This window comes from Aspergillus novofumigatus (assembly GCF_002847465.1).
Source record: "Aspergillus novofumigatus IBT 16806 chromosome Unknown P174scaffold_4, whole genome shotgun sequence".
NCBI classification, from domain to species: domain Eukaryota; kingdom Fungi; phylum Ascomycota; class Eurotiomycetes; order Eurotiales; family Aspergillaceae; genus Aspergillus; species Aspergillus novofumigatus.
In genome coordinates this window covers 2,115,071-2,133,829 of record NW_020194277.1, presented here as the reverse complement: position 1 = coordinate 2,133,829, position 18,759 = coordinate 2,115,071, and the positions used below count along the sequence as shown (strand labels likewise).

The following is an 18,759-nucleotide window of genomic DNA, read 5'->3' as shown; positions in this document are numbered from 1 at the left end:
CCTGTGTCATTCGCGACACGTCTAGAGATTGAGAGTCTCGAATTGCCTCCATAACGAGTAACAGCGGATACTCCTGGTAGGAGTCTCCATCCAGCTGTGTTGGGATCCGCCTGTATTCCGCTGGTCCCCAAGGCTGAAGACTAGCGCGGTAGCACGGAGAGCTCCTTCGCGGCCTAAATTTCCACCTGTACCTCTACTAGTTGTGTCTAAGGATGGTACCTGGTCAGTCTAGTTCAGTGTGGATCCAGTGAGATAAGATGTCGGCAGACCAGGTGAAGGGTTTGTGAGTGGAATGACTAGAATAATCAGTGAATGTGTTGGACTTACTGTCTTGACAAAGACCACATGAAAACTTCCAGACGCCTTGTGCAGGTATTCAAAATCGACCAACATCATTCCATTTGACAGGCTGTTGATGGTCTTGGTCCCCAATCTACGATTAAGTAGCATGGGAAGCACCTAAACGACACATCCCACCAGTTGAAGGCTCCTTTGTACTCTGTTATGAGTCAGTTTGAGTTACAATTGAGAATTGCTCTTAGTACTGACTGTAGCATTCCCCCTAAACAAACATCAAGACATTGTCTGTGCACATCAGGGGTCATGATGACAGGGTTGGCCTTAGGCTGGCTCATCATCCTCTAGGTTCTTTGGTCTGAAGCGCACCTTAACGTAAAGACATAGTTATGTCGTTGCTTATCCCATATTGTTCACTCAGTGCCTTGATCTGATCAATAAGTTCCCATGATTCAAGGTTATTCTTATTAGTACACGTAAGTGCCAAGTCCTCTTAGGGCTTTTTGAGCTGTCGGAATATGCACGTTGTGCTGTGTCAGTCATATGCTCTAGGGTTAAAAAGGCATATCAAGACTTACAGCCTGTCGAGAATATGGTACCCGAAAGGGATAATTTTCGGAATCGGTAGCAGCAAAGCTTTTCGCGAAATGAAGCGATCATTGGGTCTTGTCCAATGCGTTGCGCATGAAGTGCATCACCTCTCCGTATTAGTGGAGAGTCTGGCATTCTGGACTCCCATCGAGCTTTCAATAATCGATTCGTCTCCGTAACAGGAAACAGACGCGGCCTGGGCATCTCAACGTAGAATGTCCAAGGGTCGTCACTTCGTTTGGGGCATTGACCGCAAAGGCGCTGTATCTCTCGAGTAGTTTCGCTTGCACCGGAGTCTAACATCCAGTCATGCTGTCTGTCACGGTTGACCGCGCTGATCTCTTTATATTGGACTTGTTGCCAGGTAAGCTCGACGTTGTTGCACCAAAGGGAGTCACTATCAAGCGTAGTCTGATTAGCCTCTCTGTCATGATCTTCATTGATTTGATTGGAAGATCCAGCCCATAAGCAAAGACGGGTCAGCCGGACGCGGGAGTGCCTGATTTCTCATCGTCATCGGAATCGTACTCATAGCGCATCCCCAGCTTGCGTTTGACTGGGGTAGGTACCTCCATGTTGCTGAGCTCCTTTGTGATGTTTGCGATTGCGTCCCGCATGTTATGCGGCCACCCATGCAACGTAACCTTGGGCTCAAGAAGAGAGGCAGCAGCACTGTCCGCTGTAATGATGCCATTCATCTTCGGTAGGACCGACGCACAGGTCAGCGCAGGACTGAGGGAGCCACCGGCATGCAGGAGGCTCGCCCCGGGCGAACTGGCGGCACCGGGCGGGCTGGCGGCACGAGAGGAGCTGTCGTCGGGGGCAGCACTGGTGGCACGCGGCATGGTTATCAATGGGAGGCTATTGAGGGACCCCAGAGCGGGGCCCTCGTCCTCAGAGGAGGACGGCTCGGACGCGGCCACGACGTGACGACGGCGCGGAACTGGGGCAATGGGGTCATCGGATCAAGACTTACCTGGTTAGCACAGCAGACACGACGGCGGCACGCCAGAAATAAGAAAGGAAGACTCACCGAGACAGCGGGAGAAGCTGGCGGGGACTCGCCGCCGCGGTCATCAGGCTGCAAGAGCATTGTAAGGACGGAGTTGAATTTGTAAAAATCTTAATGTCGTAAACATTCTGCTCTAAAGACAGCAATGTGTGAGCAGACTGATAGGAATGAACGCGTGACGACTTGGACTTACTGTCTTGACAAAGGCCATATCAAACATTCTAAACGATTTGTGCGGGAAATCGAGCAACATCATCCCATTCGAGGGGCTGTTACGACGACATACCCTAGGGAAGCATTTATGAAACACTTCCCACCGCTTCGAGGATTCATACGTGTCAGTAGGAAACAACACCATCTGAGATCTAGGACAAGTACCTCGCTTCCCGTCCAGAACGTGTAACTGCAGGGTATGATGTCGGCGCACTCCAGGTCGCCGTGGGGCTCATCTTCTGGCAGATACCCATTGTGCTTCCATTTCCTAGTATCTAGATGGCCAGTGACACAACAGCGATAACCACCTCGCCGCGCACACTCATCACGGAAATCAGGATCTCGAACTTCTGGTTGGATGAGCGTCCCAGTAAACACCTCCAGGTTGGGCTCCCTGAAGTCAAAGGGCGATTCGGGTTCGGAGGGTATAGGACTCTCTGCCATCACTAGATTGATTAGCATAAATCTTTGGTAATTCTTTTCTCTCGCTTACTTGGATAGAGAATACAGGCAAGAAGATCGTGAAACACCTGCCACAACTTGTGGTCGTCATTTCCAGAGTCGACGATGTCTCTAGCCACAGAAGTTTGACCTCCTGGTGGTAACCACTCGAGAAAGGCCATCAGGGAAGCACAGAGATACTCTTCATGTGGTCTCCTTCCATTCACATAACGCTCGACCCTCGCCCTCGCGGGGTCTACCAAATTAGTGAATGTCTCACGCCGTTCCGGCAGGCCATTCACTGACTGCTGACGATTGGCCTTGGAGACGGACCGCTGCCGGGCCCGAGCGACCTCCCCAGTGTCGATCTCGGCGGGACCCCCGGGGGTAGACAGGGCGACTTTGCCGGCCACGTTCCGGACAAGCCAGAGACATCTCTAAATCCTAAGGTTTGTGGATGCGGAGTACACCTAAATCAACAAACCAGCTAAAGTACTGAATTTCAGGAAGATCTAGTGTTGCATTAGCAAAATTCCAATTGGAGAACGTGGCATGTCGTCAATGGGGTTTCCGGGGTTCAGGTACAAGTATTACCTGGGCGTATGGGCTGTATTAGGAGACTTAGGGTTATATTCTAGGGCTTTGAAATCGTCACATCACAGGCTACAGTCTACGTAGCATGATATTACAATGACCTCACAAAACAGTACGATATATGAAGCACATACAGCAAATGAATGACGGATATTTATCCGTGGTGTTACAGGCCTCCTGCTCCTGATTATGTCCGATCGCCAGCTAAGACCGCCATAGACCATGACCACGACCTAGGGATCCTAGACAACTTGTGCCCACGCACCTGGGTTTAAACAGTCTGTTAGGGTCCTCTGTATAGAGCAATCAAGGTAATAATATAAGTCATCCTTTATGGAAAAAAATAGGCCTGAAATGCCATTGAGAAGAGACTTTAGTCGTGGTAAAATTGCTGGCACCATATGTAACCATGAATTGACCATTGTCTGGTATAACTGGGAGCCATGGTAGAACTACTGTTAGGAGATGACAGCCACCCACAGCAGGATGGCAGTCCGAGGAGGACAGTCGCCCTTATTTGGCAGCGGTCGATCCTGTAATAAGCCATTGCTCCTCGGCTCTCCTGGCTGTCTAAACGCTAGCCACAGAGAGTATCTTCGATTACGACTCTACACATCACCGGCAAATCTCTGTTTCTTGGGCAATACAATAATCATGTAGTTTTATCAAGAGTTCAACTATCAGAAAGATATGGTCTCTTCGCCTTCCTACAAAACCCAAATGCAGTTAGTTCTAGCTGGTAAAGTACAATATAGCCAACTCATACAACAATATGATTTGTGAAAGGTAGTCTGCATGTTTCTTTTATCATAAAGGTCAACATGAATGTTATGTACCAAGTGGGCGCCACTGTAAATATAGGACGATGGAGTCTCAAATAATCCATCTGCTGCTCCAACCATGCCTTGCTGTGTTATTGAAAACGTTTAGCATTATCATCTCCTCCACAGCTTCCCTCTCTAATACACTAAAAGCCTGATGATGAGTGGTATGACCAGTAGAATTCCCCGTACTCTTCATAGTCACCACTTGATCCGGGTGGGTTTGCAAGACACTACTGATTCTAGCATGCAGACTATGTGGTTACTCACATCTCTGTGAAACGAGAAGTCTCTAGACGGTAGGAATACCCTGCACGTCTTCGTCAATGATTGCGGGAATATAGCGCGCCAGGGTCCTCCATATTCATGCTCGGCTAGTGGGTTTGATGGCCTATGGTTGGGGCTTTGAAGACACCCACGGATTTCAAAGTGCAAGTGTTATCTGATCCGGGCATCAAAGTCGGCCTCGTACGCCCCTTCATCTCCCTGGCTGGAAACAATACTGATTCAAGCAAGTGTTGTTGTAAAAGCGAGCCTGGTCCAGAGAAGATCTGCTTGAGACGCGAATGGAATAACTACAGAATACCTGTTATTGCAACGTCCAAGTATTTCTGAGAGTTATGCGACGTCATCAGTATAAACAAAGATCACAGGGCAGTGGAGACGATCCCAGAAGCTGATTCTTTATATCTCTAGTCTTTGAATGGATGGATCAGTCTCTGCGAACTGTCCCTCCGTTTGCATTCCAAAACAACTCTGAATCTCCCAAAGTTATCAGCAAAACGGTATTTTCTGCCCTTGCTCTTCTTTCTCAGCTCAGTGCTGTTCATACATGTGTGTATCTGTTCCCTAGCCCTCCTTAGGTGTAAATGCTAAGTGGAAAATATCAATCCCAACAATATCTTCCTTTCCATCGTTGATGGGCCCTCGTCGATAGTAAAACTGGTTGACTTGGGAAAATAGCAAGTCCCCTTCGACTGAATTTCCAGGATTTTGTTGACCTCACAGTGCTGACGCAGGGTTACAACAAGATCCGCGTCCAGAGTCTCCCCACTCGCGCACCAGAGGTCTGGCAAGGCTTGGGATGCTTCCATTCATCCGATGTGTGCTCTTTTGGTGTTACTGTATTTTGACCTCTGTCCTGTAAAGACGCAAGCTAATTTGAAGTTGGTACATTGGCTGGCTCGGAGCCCTATATTCGGGGCCAAGGATAAAATAGTCGAGGACTTGACTGAGGCACGGTGTATTGCCAAGATTCGACGTCTTGTTGGGCCTATAGGGGCCTCCTATTACCAGTGAATACGAGGAGGAATTCCTCGCCGCGGAATATTTGGAGTCGTCGACGTTCAAGCATCCGGAGACCGGTTTGGAAACTCCGTTTATAACGGTAGGCTCCTTACCCGAAGAGGTGCAAAAGCTACCAAGGCCAAAGATCTCGTCTGAGTTACTGGATTTTATTGAATTTCTGCTAGTGGTGGATCATACGAAAATGCCAGCGGCATGTGAAGCACTGCGACATCCATATTTGGAGTCTCGTGGAGATTCGGAATATAGGTACGAGCAGCTCATTGACATACGACATTATTTGGCCAGGGATTTCTCCCCTGAAGCTGTTCTTGAAAAGAAAGGAGTCCAATCTAGCCTAGAGCCGGTTCCCTCGGCCTCCTAGTCTCAAGAGTCAGCGACTCCTCGCTTCCCCCACTCAAGGAATCCTGCTCCCTTACGCCGACACCAGCAAACTTCTTCTGCCCTAATGGCTGCAGACACAACTGGCTCGAGTTGTCTCCCAGGCGGTGGAATCCGTCACCGGAAGCGGAGGGATCGGGCTTTGGCCCCGCAGAGGGGGCCGAGGACTTCGGGCCTGTTCCGTTGGGCGTGTAGACCGACCGACCCAGTAGCGGTCGCATCATCGGGACCGAAGCGAGGATGACGGCCAGACAGGGCTCCAGGCCGCTGAAGATGTTGGCGCGGGGGATCGTGTAAGTGATGTCGGTGAAGTCCATTGAGGAGAGCACGGAGATGCGGAGGGCGCTGATGACGCAGGTGCTGGTTTGATCAGTATCTGAACAAGAGAAATAAAACGACACAGTGGGATTGAGGGGCTTACACTACTCCCAGTCCAAAAACGGTAATCAGAGTCACCTTCTTGTACGTTGCCATCTGCAGCTTGTACAGCGACGGCATCGGTGTCACGAGCACGGCCACGTCAGTAACCAGATTGATCACCCCGTCACCGTGAACGAGGTGACCTGGTCTCCGCACGATCCACCAGGGATGGTCTGGTCCCAGTTGAAGGCAAACGGCCGGCAGATGAGACAGCCAGCCAGGATTGTCGCGATGGCCCAAGCGACGATGACGCCGATGGTGGCCCATGCGATGCGCACGACCCGCACGACGGGGAAGATCCGGAGATACAGCAGCAGGATGGAGATTTTGGTGCAGCTGAGGCTCAGCACCCATGTGAACTGCAGCGGGATGATCAGCTGGAACAGTTTGGTGACGGGCTCCATCCCGTAGACGGCCACGATGGACGAGACATGGTCGAAGCCGATGCCGGCTTGGAATACCCCGGTGATACTGATTGACTGGAGACCGACGGCGAAGAACTGGGAGACAGATGTATAAGTGATTTGTAGATACTATAGAAGGGGCTTGGCTTACACAGGCGGCAATCAGGAAGTAATCACTCGACGTCCATGGTTTATGCGCAATATGATGGGCCAACAAGCGCAAGGACACTGCGACGACGGCCAGGGTCGAGAAACTGAGGGCCACGGCAAGCACAGCCCTTTGATTCCGGGTCTGGATAGGAAAGATGACCGTCATCTCTTAAGCGGCAGGCTGCGAGGTACTGGCAGACGTGGAGAGAGGTGGACTTCCTTCATGTCCTCGTCAGGGAATGTGCAGGGTTAAATGCAGAAACATTGCAGGGATTAGAGATAGGATCTTACTTAATATTACTTGCAAGGGGGCCAGGCCCACTTTCCGTGCTTTTTGCGTTGCTTCAGCCTTGTTGTGACATTACCGTTGACGGGTGCACTGTACACTTTCTACATACTAGCCACTAGTCCTAGAAACTTGCGGTATCTCGTGTCTTGACTCGAGCAATCCGACAAGTCCAGTAACATATCAAAATTGCCATTTGAATTTATGAGACGTCTCCTGAGAACAAATCGGAATATGCAGCTTCACAAGAATAGTGCCCTGTTTCTGCGGCCCCCAAATGCTCGGCGCCGATCCGTCATGCCCTAGTCCTATGACCTATGCTTGGCCTGCTTCACGTCGTGAAATAACCTCTCCATATTGGTGGATCATTCTGTCTTTCTCTTTAGTGTCTTTTGAGGGACGAGAACGGCAGACTGGTCAAGTCTCCAAGAAGATAATGCCGGCGAAATGCCGGTGAAACGGTTGGCGGCATCGCATTGTAGACGAACTAAGTACTAGATCAAGGACTAGTCGCATGCCTAAGTCGAGCTCTCCAACCACTCGACTAAACAAGGCGTCTAGACGACCATTTTTAGCCAGGGAATACTAATGTGATTAATAACGTCTCCAACAAGCTCCTCCCCGGCCAACTGCCGAAACTCTGGGAATTGACAGCCCACTGCCGCATTCCTCTACAACACATCTCAACGTCCATTGACAACCATCCATTGACCTCAATATGGCTGCCACTTCTGTTGTGGTTGTCATCGTCATAGGACTGTTGACAGTGTTGTATTTCAGCAGAAAGAATGGCAACAAGACGGACAAACTGCTTAAACTTCCTCTAATCGGCGACCTCCATAGCTCGCCTATTGAAAGACCCCTGGCAAACTGGGACTCCTGGGCACGACAGAATGGTCCGATAGCAGTCCCCAAACTATTTGGGATTATCCCAATTGTCGTGCTCAACTCGTACGAGGCCGCGACGGAGTTATTCAGCCGCCGCAGCCAGTGGTACAGCAACCGGCCGCCCTCGGTGAGCATGGAGATGATCACCGGCGCTCCGCCAGGACAGTCGCGCTTCACACTCATGCACGACTACGACGACCATCTCAAGCTGCACCACCGCATCCTCTCCCCCAGTCTCGGCGCCCTCGCAGCCCCAAAGTACCAGCCTCTGATGGAACTTGAAGCCAAACAGCTGCTAGCCGACCTTGTCAACGCCCTGCGGCACTCTCCAGACGGCCCCACCATCAGCACCGACACCATCTATCCACTGCTGGAACGCACCCAGTCCAGCGTCATCCTGGCACTACATTACGGTCTGCGCATCCCGCACCCCGACGAGCGCATCCTCCACGAGATCATCGACATCCAGGTCCAGGTCACCCACCTCGCCGCTAACCCGGCCCTACCAGACCTCATCCCACCCCTACGCCACCTCCCTGCCGTCCTCTCCCCCTGGAAGCGCGCCGCAGACCGCCTCTACACCGCGCAGGTCGACCTCTACATGCGCCTCTTCCACCACGGTCGAGACGCTGCCGGCTGGAACGCAACAAAGCAGGCCCTCTCCACCGCACCCAAGTACGCCCCTGCGTCCGCCTCCTCGACCTCCTCCCAAGTCCCCGACCTCGACCTCGCATTCACCCTCGCCACCTCCATCCAAGGCGGCATGGAGACCTCCCCGCGCCAGCTCCTCTGGCTCTTCATCGCAGCCCTGCGCAACCCATCCTTTGTCGCGCGCGCGCACGCCGTCCTCGACGAGGTGGTCGGCCGGGACCGCCTCCCCCGCTTCTCGGACCGTGCTCGGCTCGCATTCATCGACGCCGTCGCCCACGAGCTCTTCCGCTGGCGGCCGATTGCGCCGGGGTCCATCCCGCGGCGCGCAGACCGGGACGACGAGTTCCAGGGCGTGAAGATCGCGAAAGGCGTGACTGTCATGGCGAATGCGTGGGGGATCGGGCGCGACGAGCAGGTGTTTGACCCTGCGCTTGGGGACCTGCAGGAGTTTGTTCCGGAGAGGTGGCTGCGGGAGGGTGAAGCTGAGAAAGAAAGATTGCGGAGTGACCTGCCGCTGCCGGTGTTTGGGCAGGGCAGGCGGATTTGTCAGGGGAGGAGGGTGGCGATCGATGGGACGTTTATGCAGGTCGCTAGTTTGCTTTGGGCGTTTGATGTTGAGATGGTGGATGGGGCGGAGCCGGTTGATCCGTGGGAGATGGTTGTTGTGGGATTCATGACTATGCCGAGGGAACGGAGGTTCAAGCTTAAGCCTAGAGGGGATTGGGTGTTGGATGTGATCAAAAGAGAGTGGGAGACGGCGGAGAAGAGCCTGGATAAGGTTATGGGGACAAATGATGTTGAGTGACCACGGCCGGTATACAGGACAAATCAATTGACAGACAAGAAGTCACATCGATGATCTATCTACTGCTTATGAACATACTACTTGATCGCCCTCACAGAAGCTGAGATCGTTATCAGCATTAATCATGCGTAGCACCGTCCCGTATGCATCATCACTCGGCAACCCTCTCCTCGAAAATTTCGTCTTCCCATTCAAGTATGCTATTATGGTTGAAATCTGCCACGTGAAGAGGAGAGCTTTATACAACGACCGAACGCCGTGATATACCATTACTGACAGATGACTCTTCAATGCGTCGCTATGCGCAGAAAGGCATACTATAGCTGACAATAGTCTATAAAAGTCACACAACCACGTGACATCGTGAATGTCGGTCGATCAATAATAATTTTACACTTATGCATAGAAAAAGTCTTCCAACGCTCTGGTGAATTGATCGGGGTCCTGTAGCGGTGCGAAATGGCTGACGTTCTTCAGAATGACCAAGCTGCTGTCCGGGATGGCGGCGTGCAGCTTAGCTGGGACATCCAGATTCACCGCTTCGTCGTATTGGGCGCCCGCAATCCTGACCCTGGAGCCGTCGATGGTGCGCAGTTGGGCATTGGTGAACTTTGGCAGGGTAGCCTCCAGAGTCGCTACCTTGGTCGCGAATGAGGTGAAGTTGGCCTGGGGCTGGAGTTGGCTGTACTCCTTCGCGCAGCGAGCAACGAACTGGGAATAGATGTCCGTATTCGGGAAATTCGGGTTGGAATCGGACGGGACCATGAAAGCACCGAAGAGGAATGCCTTCTCGATCGTGGGGGATATCGTGCGGTTCAGCAGGGCGGAGATGGTGGTTGCGCCGCCGTCGGACCAGCCGACAACATTGTACTTGGAGACACCCACAGCCTTTAGCTGCTCGTAGATATTGTTGGCAAAGAGGTCGAATGTGAAGACATCGTCTTCCTTGAACGTGCTGCGGCCGTGGCCACGGCGGTCGAGGGCGATTACATAGTGGCCCTTCGCGATCAGTCGGCTCAGGACTGCACCGAAGTAGGCCGAGTAGCCTAGGCCGCCGTGATCAAAGACCAAAGGTGTTTTGCGGGCATCTTCATTGTACTTTTGGATCCATAGCTCAACGCCGTCCACGGGGATCCTGGCCTTGCTGATTGGGGAAGGCAGGGGTGGTGTTGGCGGCAGAGTGAGCCAAACCGGGGTGGTAGCCCGTTCAGCAATAGCTAGACCTTGAGCTATTCCGCTGAGGAGAAGTGAGGCGAACAAAGCAATTTTAACCATCTTGGAAAGATATCAGACTAGAGAGTGATGGTATATGTGCTGGAGTAGAGGAGGTGAGACCGTGAGAGTGATGAACTGCATAACGCTGCCAGACGCATCTCGATGCCTTAATATACCCTTCTTTCTTCACGGGGCGCAGCGACTCCTTACTATAACAGACTTTTGCGCTGAATCCTTCGAAAGGTCCAGAGTACGGGGGACTCTGTACAGGAACCATCCGGGTCGGTTCAGGACTGCTCCGGGAGCAATCCGGACACGCACTGTCTCACCCTACACTAATTGTAATCCAGCTCCCACAGTGAGTAAAAGCGGCGTTATTTCGGACTGAATCCTGAATCCGGAAATGGGAAGTTGCAAATATCCGAAGAAAGACCGTTTAGTATAGCTTAGTCGGAAACCACCTCAGGCAATAAGACGGAAACCAGGCATCGAGGCAGGAATCAATTACATTTCCTAAAACGCGAGTCGTGTCGCGCGTCTATCACGTGACTGTATCTGGACATCCATTCATTGCCATTTTAGGCCTAGTGCGGCCATCAGCTTCACATCACCAAAACAAAAAGACCAACAATAGACAAGCAAAGGTGGTGATTGGCAATAACAAGGCTGCGATCGACAGTCTTTCTGGCTACAATAGACTTGTCTAGCCCTTTTTCCTTGTGAGGCTACAGTCTGCTACTTATCCAACATCAATTGACTTGCCCAGTCCAGCGCAGTCTGATCCCTAGGGGCAGATCCCAGGCAAAATGGTCAGTTCCGATTGACAAAACTCCAGGAGCATCTTGATCAGACTGACGTCTCCTAGCGCTCATCCTTCCGCCGTCTAGCCGCAGATCACGCTGCGTTGCACGAGGAGCTCCCTCCAAACTACCTTTTCCCGACAGAAGAATCATCCGATGATTTGACCCAACTCACCACCCTGCTGGCCGGTCCGCAGGGCACACCGTACTCCCAGGGTCTGTGGCGATTACACTTGAAGATGCCAGAGGATTACCCGAAGAGTCCGCCCAAGGCGACATTCAAGACCCGGATATGGCATCCAAACGTGGAGGAGTCGACGGGCGCGGTGTGCGTTGATACATTAAAGAAGGATTGGAAGTCGACGTTGACGCTGAAGGATGTCCTAGTCGTTCGTACTCCCTATCCCTCAAATCTAATAGAACAGCGGCTGGATCTGACTTTTTTGATTAGACCATCTCCTGCCTCCTCATCTACCCTAACCCCGACTCCGCTCTGAATTCCACGGCCGGCGCTCTCCTGCAAGAAGACTACGATGCGTTCGCGCGTCAGGCGAAGCTCATGACATCGATCCACGCCCCTGTACCACCGGATCTCAAACCCGCAGTCGTAGAGGCGAAATCGAGGGGTGAGGAGGCCGGAATGCTCATCCCAGAGCACGAGGGTGCCCACTGTCTGCGATCACGCACAGGAATAAGAGTCCAGTCCTTGACGATGAAAATGAAGAAGCCCGGTGTGACACCGCAGCCATCGAACCAAACCCACGCCGACGCCCACGACAACAGCCCAGAATCAGACGATGACAGCGGCGCCCGCCCCTCCACCTCGAAAGAAAACGACCCCTCACTCTCCCCCTCCCCCGTGAAACTCGCCCCCCTCCCAGCCCCGGAAAAACGCCCACGGGAAAAGACCCCTCTCCGACCTTACCACATCCCTAGATCCAGAGCCGGACTCACTCATGGACCCCGATTTCGCACCCTCACGAACAACAGACAAGCCAGCCATGACCATGACCACCTCAGAAAAGAACATCGCCGCGAACCACGCCCCGAACCGCGATCCATCCCCACAACCACAACCGCAACGAAAATCCCCCAAGCTCTCCCTCCTCGACAAGGGCGCCAACGCCTCAGCCCGCATCCGCGACGACGTGATCATCATCTTCGAAGACGCCTCGGATCCTTCTGACCTACCGTCCCATCACAGCAACGACAGCAAGGAGAATCATGCTGCGCTCAATGCCTCCAAGGGGGTGGGCCCGTCCGCGCGGAAGAGTCCGCACTACCCCTCCTCTCTTCTCGCTCCTTCCACGGCGGTTACTTGTCCGTCGGGCTCAAAGTCAAGAGCCGTGTCTGGTTCGCGGAAGGTCTCGTCCTCGAGCATGAAGGCAAAGCCTCGGATTGGGATACGCAGGTTATAGAGCCCGGTATACCGCCCGGTATATGTTGCGATTTCTGGTTACTTCTGTTTATATTACTGCGTGCTTCTGTGCGTCTATGGGGTTCTCTGGTCTGTCTTGGCGTTCGGAAGGGGCATATACGACTCCATTGGGACATGGTGGTGGTCGTCTCTGCTAGGGATGAACTGCCAACGGTGCTCGCTGCTGGCGGTTTCTTCCATCTTTATATCTCTTCTCTATTAGCGAGTATGCTCTGGATTCAGGATGACAATTTAGTGCATTAGAGTCATCGTATAATAATGATAGCCAGTGGCAAGTTAACTACTAGAGCCTTCCCAGCGTCTGTCGGCAGCAAGCCAATCAAAGCCATCCGAAACCGCCAATCAAATAAGCTATGCAACTATTTAACATTGAAAACGCAGACAATTTCCCGCCAAGGTTTCACCTGCGGCCAGCCCTTCAAAGATGCTGTAGCGTAACTATCACGTTTACGCTTTGGTCCACTTATTCGCGTCACTCAAAACACTTCTTATCTTCCCCTAGGTTTCCACCACAAAAATTCTGCAATCGACATCTGTTCGAAGCAAGTCGCCATGTAACCGCGCTGTGAAATAGTATGCAAACAGCTCCAGTGGACAGGCGACTGATGGAATATTGCATACCCATACACGAATCGATATTACAGCCATGAAGACCTGAAGTATAAACCTGCAAGCATATTCGAGTATCTGAGTAAGTGACCTATTACAAGGCGTAAGGGTTGACGGAGCGAATAGTAAGACAACTACAAGACAGTGTTAGTAAGTACCGGAAATGAAAGAAAGCCACGGAGGACAACTTACGGAGGGCTCTTGGTCAAGTCAGTCTTGAGAATGATGGGAACCCGGGTCATCTCGGTCACATCCTGAATGTACTCTCCGTCCTCCTCGCGGAGCTTGAACAGTTTGAGGTACTTCTCCTTGTTCGTCAACTTGGCTTCCGGCACGTCATTGTTGCTGCTTGGCATCTTTGGATCGGACCGAGTACGGTGAGGAGTCTGCTGAAGATGGCCATTACGAGTCGGTGAAGGTGGCATGCTCTGGGTTGTGCGGTCAGCGGACGAGTTCAAAGAGACGCCCGCAGCCATCTCGGTGACCTCGGAGATATCGTCGTCATCGTCGAAGAGAGCATCGACATCATCGGCAGACATGGTTCCAGTCTCAGTCTGCTTGCGGATCGCCTCATCACGTTCGCGCGCACGTTCTCTTGCAGCCTCTGCTTCGCGAGCCGCGGCCGCAGCTTGAGCAGCGCGAGAGTTGGCAGGTCTAGGCCGCTCGTCCTCTGGAATGTAGCCAGAAGACGGAACGCCCTTCTCCCAGTAGAGCTCCAGAACACGGGTCTCCTTGCGGTACTCGGCCTTCTTCAGAGGTAGTTGATCACAGTGGACACGCTTCTCGAAACCAAACTCGGGAATGAGGACATCAAAGGCCGACTCGTAGACACAAAGAACGATTCCCTCACTGATCAAGTCGCCACCGATCTCTTGTCTCTTCTTGTCCATACTACGGCAAGCCTCGATATGGACGCTCTGCTCCTGTGCATTGTGCGCCGAATCCTTCTTAGTATTGCACAGATCCGCCGTCTTGCTCAGAGACTCCACGTCATCAGAGAACTCGATTGCACCATTCGACAAGACGGCCTCGAGCTGACGGTGAACGATAATATCCGCATAGCGACGGGACGGGTTGGTAAAATGAGTATAGACGGGTAGGTTGAGGGTGTAGTGATGGCGCTGCTCATCCTGTACAGTGCTAGCCACATAGTATTTCGCACGCTGCATAGCCTTCAGCAGAACAGTTTCCATACCCTAATCCCAGTCAGTATGTGAGCGGAATAAAGTAATGTCCTTAGCAAAGTTGAACACGAACCTTCCGCAGATCATCATCCTGTACTTTGCAAAGGCTGCTCTGCAGAGTTCCGCTGCTCGAAGGGTCAAAGTCATAGCCGAGGCGATTCATCCTGTCAATGAAGGAATGAAGGCGGCGTGAGTTAGGCGATGGTTGACGGCGAAGGAAAGCCTTATCGGGCATGGCGGAAACCAATTTGCGGGCAACGAAGAAGTTTGCCTTGTGTCTCAATTCCTCCACCAGCTCGCGTGCATCAGTAGAATCGAAGATGTTCCTTTCTACTGGCACATTCTCATCATCCAGCTGATGTAGAAGGCGGAGAGGTGGCGGGTTCGAGACACGGTTGCCAAACCTAGCTTCTCGAAACTTGTGTGTGATGGCCTATAACCCGTATTACATTAGTGCCCAGTCCTGGAGGAGAAAATGAGGATAAAGGGTTACCGACATTCAGGGTCTGAATGATGTTGGCGGAAATTCCGGCCACGGATACATTGGACTCCCCCTTGATCGCAAAGTTCACCTCGTCATAACTCAATCTGCCAGCACTCTTGACGATACTCTTGCCGATCCAAACATCGTCATCAACAGCGCCGGTTTCTGGATTAGCAGTGAATACAACGCTGACCGTAAGGCGATCCTGTTCCGGAAGGAGAGAGCAGAGCTCCGTAGAGACTCGCCGAGGCAGCATATTGACCAGTCGATCCATGAGGTAGACCGCCGTGCCTCGCTTCTTTGCCTCCCGGTCAACCAGAGAGTTGGCCTTCACAAAGTGCGCGATATCAGAAACGTGGATACCAATTTCGACCTTGCCATCGGCCAGAGGCTTGATGTGATAGGCATTATCCAGCTCCATAGCTCCGCTTGGATCGATGGTGAAGGTGGTTTCCGAACGGAAATCCCGACGGGACTCGAGAAGCGCATCGCCTGCGCTGGCGACGGACCAGTCCTCCCAGCCGATACTCTTGAGCACGGCATCCGAGAACTCGTCGGCACCAAAGTTGTTGTCCCGGAGGAGAGCATCTGTTTCTACCTTCAAATCGCCCATTTCACCGAGCTGTTCCACGAGAGTACCAAAGGGATGAAGGGATGTGATTGGCCATCTCTTAATGCAAGCGACAAAGATACGGTTGGCATATTCCTGATGCTTCTCCACGAAATCACGAGGTGCCTGCTCGGTAGGGATAGCGATGAGAGGGACACGCTTGTCGGTGGGCTTGAACCACACGATCTTCGGCTTTTCCTGTTGACGATCGTACTGCTGACGGCCGTGACCGCCATCTCTGGCCTGCCGTTCGGCTTCCTGCTTCTCCTTTGTAGCCTGGCTGCTAGGCCGAAGCAGCCCCAAAGTTCCCGAGAACATTTGACCGGCGATACGCTCAATGACAGCAACGATGTGACCCGCGTAAAGAGGCTTCTGTTCGTCACTGATCTCATCTTCCTCGACGAGAAGGAGGCTCTGGCCCTCGACTTCAACGTCGTCATTCTTCTTCTGTGTCGGTCGTTGGCGCAGACTTCCACGACGCCGGATGCTGCCATCGGGTCCAATCTCCTGGCGATCACCATTGGCACCGGAGTCCGACCTCGATATTTTATCCGTTCCTGCGGTGCTGCCGGAGCGAGCATCTGTGATATCTTTGCGTTTCTTTTTCTCCTCCTTTTCTTTCTTCTGAGACCACACCTCGTCCACGTCCAAGAGTTCAACGGCAACAAAATCACCCTCGAGGGCACGGTTCCGGTCTTTGCTTCCACAGATGAAGATGTCGGCGTCCAGATCCGGAGTGGTCACATAGGCATCGGAACGATTCTTCTTATTGACTCGAAGGATACCAGCCACCAATTGACCGTTGCTCAGAAGGGCGGGCAGGTTCGCCTGAGGCAGATAAGGAGTGAATAGAGTTTTGCGCTGCTGTTGCTGTTGCTGTTGTTGTTGCTGAGCAGACAGCTGTGGCGGAGCGTGTTGGCTAGCCTGCAGACCGCCGAGCCCTTGTCCATTTAATTGACCGCTTTGTTGCTGCAGGGCTTGGAGCTGTGCCAGTTGCAATGGGCTTAGCTGCTGGCCAGCGCCGAACATTTGAGGTGGCGCCATAACAACTTGACCCTGAGGCAACTGGATAAGCTGGGGCTGGGCGGGATACTGGAAGGAGCCAATAGAACCAATTGATTGGTTGATGGACGCACGAGCGCGGTGGCCGGGTTGGAAAGTGCTACCTTGCTGTCCGAAGCTCTTCTGCTGGTCCTGTGCCTGGTTCTGATTGTTAGGCTGACGCCAGTTACCGTCGAAATTTCTCGACGAGGTGCGTGCATGGCCCGGCTGGCTGCCGCGTCGTTGGTTCTCAGACTGCCCCCAATGTCGCTAGATTGCGGAAATTGAAAGCCACCCATACCGCGCCCGGACAGCGATCCCCGGGAGTTACCGACAGCGACGGATTGACTGCGACCATGGGCGCCAGCCCGAATGTTGCCGGCACGGTGCAGACCAAGCCCTTGGGGGGGTTGTGGTGTGGTCGAGGTCGGTTTATCCTCGGAGCCTGATAGGTTCTCTGAGCTGCCCCCAGCGCCTGGGGCGGGGAATTGAAAGCCGGAAGCTGTTCTCTTTTGCTGAGCTAGCTCCGCGGCCTTCTTAGCTTCTGGTAAAGCGAGCGAATGACGACGCTGGTGACCACCACCACCTGGAGGTCCCCGATTACGGCCATGGTTATTGTTTTCCTTCTGCTGAGGGTTACCCTGCTGGGCGTTGTAATCAGTGTATCCGGAGGCGCCTGAGGATGGGGCAGGCGGAGGGCCCATGGGCAGACCGGGAAGTGCGGATTGATTGCGTCGATGCGAGTGCTGATTAGGAGTGTTCATGGGTACGCCAAGCTGTTGTTGAGCTAGCTGGGGAAACTGGAAGGCGTTGATCTGAGGGGAAACGCCCCCCATGGACGCACCGCCCTGAAGCGAAGGAGAGAATGCAGAAACCTGGCCCAGTTGCTGTGGCTGTAAAAGTCCCATGTTGACGTACTGTTGATGTGTCGCCGCAATTTGTTGCTGTTGCTGCTGAAGCAGCTCAATCTGTTGCTGAATGGCCAGTTGTTCCACTATTGTCAGAACCGAATTGTTAGCGAATAATTGTACGCGAAACGATCAAAGCGGAGTTGATTCATCTTGATATTGTCAAACATACTCATGAGAGGAGTCAGCTCCGAGGGACTTCTCCTGTGAGCTATATGGAGCTTGCGGCCAGCGGGGCCAGGAACCCCGGATTGGCCCTGTTGATCCATCTTCTCAGAAGGACAATGAACGAACTGATATTGTAGGGTTGAATCTTCCACGCGAGGGACGTCTTGCTTTGAATATAAGGGAGAGTTCGAAGGCGACTTGTTCACTTCTGTGGGGCTACCCGCGATGAAGGCCGACCGTAGGAAGCTTGGAAAAACGACAGGCAATTTGTACTATACTAACCAGACGGGACAGCAAATTAGTATTAGGAGGAAAAAGGACGAGTAGATGTCAAAAGAACAAGAAGAGAAAATTCAAAGCCAGATTTGGCTGGGAACGAGGAAGATCAAAGAGGAGGGGGCCACGGAAGCTGTGACTGGGCCCGCGAGAGTGACATCAACGAAGATCGTAGCTATCAAATGGAAGGAACAAGCCAGTTGCAGAGTGGAAAGCGGCAAGGAGTAGCACTCAGACGAGGACAGAATGATAGAAATCAGACGGGGGAAGCAGTAAGGAGTCATTTGCGAAAAGTCAAGACTCACTCTGAATGACAGTCCAACTAATGTAGAATTCTGCTGCTGAAGAATGACGTCTTTCTCCTTTTCCCTCGTTTATCGTCCCCCTTAACGCACGAAGCGGGAATACCTTTTCATATGAAGAAAGCGGTGACCAGCTCACAATCGAATCCTTTTACCTCTCCTAAGTCGACAAGAAAAAGGATTGAGGAGGGTTTTAGCGCGGACAGATGTCAAAAAAGTCGATGCTGCTCAAAGAGAGAATGAAGCTGTCGACTGGCGAGATGAGAGTGGAGGAGAAGGACCGGATAAGTGGAGGGAAGCTGTTTCTCAACCACAACCACAACCACCACAAGAGGATAACAAAAAGGGTGTCCCTTTCAGTTGATCGCTCTCGGAACGCTCCTTAATTTCCGTTCTCCTTTAGTTATATGTTTTCGGCAGTCTGTTGCTAGTATATTGGGCCTATTTGATGGAGATGGCACGGAA

The 18,759-nt window shown here is 52.5% G+C and overlaps 6 protein-coding genes across 6 annotated transcripts; 2 read left to right on the top strand and 4 right to left on the bottom strand.

Moving 5' to 3' along the window:
• Positions 1-21: 21 nt before the first annotated feature.
• P174DRAFT_485959 (uncharacterized protein) lies at positions 22-2,736 on the bottom strand (the record flags this gene model as incomplete). Its single annotated transcript, XM_024830774.1, has 9 exons — positions 22-219; positions 328-433; positions 550-562; positions 876-1,387; positions 1,417-1,796; positions 1,865-1,969; positions 2,094-2,121; positions 2,187-2,559; positions 2,607-2,736. The coding sequence occupies 9 exons, from the start codon at positions 2,734-2,736 to the stop codon at positions 22-24; spliced, it is 1,845 nt and encodes a 614-aa protein (XP_024682830.1).
• Positions 2,737-5,434: 2,698 nt separating this feature from the next.
• P174DRAFT_512425 (putative integral membrane protein) lies at positions 5,435-6,841 on the bottom strand. The gene is made up of 4 exons (XM_024831873.1): positions 6,631-6,841; positions 6,239-6,575; positions 6,077-6,218; positions 5,435-6,015 (listed from the first exon to the last, which is right to left on the bottom strand). Exons 1-4 carry the CDS (start codon positions 6,793-6,795, stop codon positions 5,607-5,609), a joined length of 1,053 nt encoding a protein of 350 aa, XP_024682829.1. The 5' UTR covers positions 6,796-6,841; the 3' UTR covers positions 5,435-5,606.
• A 693-nt stretch (positions 6,842-7,534) lies between these two features.
• Positions 7,535-9,277, top strand: P174DRAFT_504001 (cytochrome P450). Its single transcript, XM_024831188.1, has one exon. It carries the CDS (start codon positions 7,634-7,636, stop codon positions 9,257-9,259), a length of 1,626 nt encoding a protein of 541 aa, XP_024682828.1. The 5' UTR covers positions 7,535-7,633; the 3' UTR covers positions 9,260-9,277.
• Positions 9,278-9,286: 9 nt separating this feature from the next.
• P174DRAFT_441518 (alpha/beta fold hydrolase) lies at positions 9,287-10,760 on the bottom strand. Its single transcript, XM_024827332.1, has one exon. The coding sequence runs from the start codon at positions 10,532-10,534 to the stop codon at positions 9,656-9,658; it is 879 nt and encodes a 292-aa protein (XP_024682827.1). The 5' UTR covers positions 10,535-10,760; the 3' UTR covers positions 9,287-9,655.
• A 520-nt stretch (positions 10,761-11,280) lies between these two features.
• On the top strand, positions 11,281-12,692 carry P174DRAFT_431176 (putative ubiquitin conjugating enzyme E2; the record flags this gene model as incomplete). Its single annotated transcript, XM_024825683.1, has 4 exons — positions 11,281-11,283; positions 11,340-11,663; positions 11,726-12,133; positions 12,156-12,692. The coding sequence occupies 4 exons, from the start codon at positions 11,281-11,283 to the stop codon at positions 12,690-12,692; spliced, it is 1,272 nt and encodes a 423-aa protein (XP_024682826.1).
• A 723-nt stretch (positions 12,693-13,415) lies between these two features.
• Positions 13,416-17,817, bottom strand: ssdA (mRNA-binding translational repressor SSD1; the record flags this gene model as incomplete). Its single annotated transcript, XM_024824897.1, has 6 exons — positions 13,416-13,455; positions 13,514-14,517; positions 14,579-14,938; positions 15,003-16,799; positions 16,832-17,634; positions 17,721-17,817. The coding sequence occupies 6 exons, from the start codon at positions 17,815-17,817 to the stop codon at positions 13,416-13,418; spliced, it is 4,101 nt and encodes a 1,366-aa protein (XP_024682825.1).
• Positions 17,818-18,759: the final 942 nt, after the last annotated feature.

Excerpts from the sequence above, each read along its gene's own strand:
- P174DRAFT_512425 (XM_024831873.1), bottom strand. The coding sequence starts at position 6,795 with ATGACGGTCATCTTTCCTATCCAGACCCGGAATCAAAGGGCTGTGCTT. Across the intron at positions 6,576-6,630 it reads ACTTCCTGATTGCCGCCTGT|TTCTTCGCCGTCGGTCTCCA; the intron begins GTAAGCCAAGCC and ends TCTGTCTCCCAG. Across the intron at positions 6,016-6,076 it reads GTTTTTGGACTGGGAGTAGT|CACCTGCGTCATCAGCGCCC; the intron begins GTAAGCCCCTCA and ends TGATCAAACCAG.
- P174DRAFT_504001 (XM_024831188.1), top strand. The coding sequence starts at position 7,634 with ATGGCTGCCACTTCTGTTGTGGTTGTCATCGTCATAGGACTGTTGACA.
- P174DRAFT_441518 (XM_024827332.1), bottom strand. The coding sequence starts at position 10,534 with ATGGTTAAAATTGCTTTGTTCGCCTCACTTCTCCTCAGCGGAATAGCT.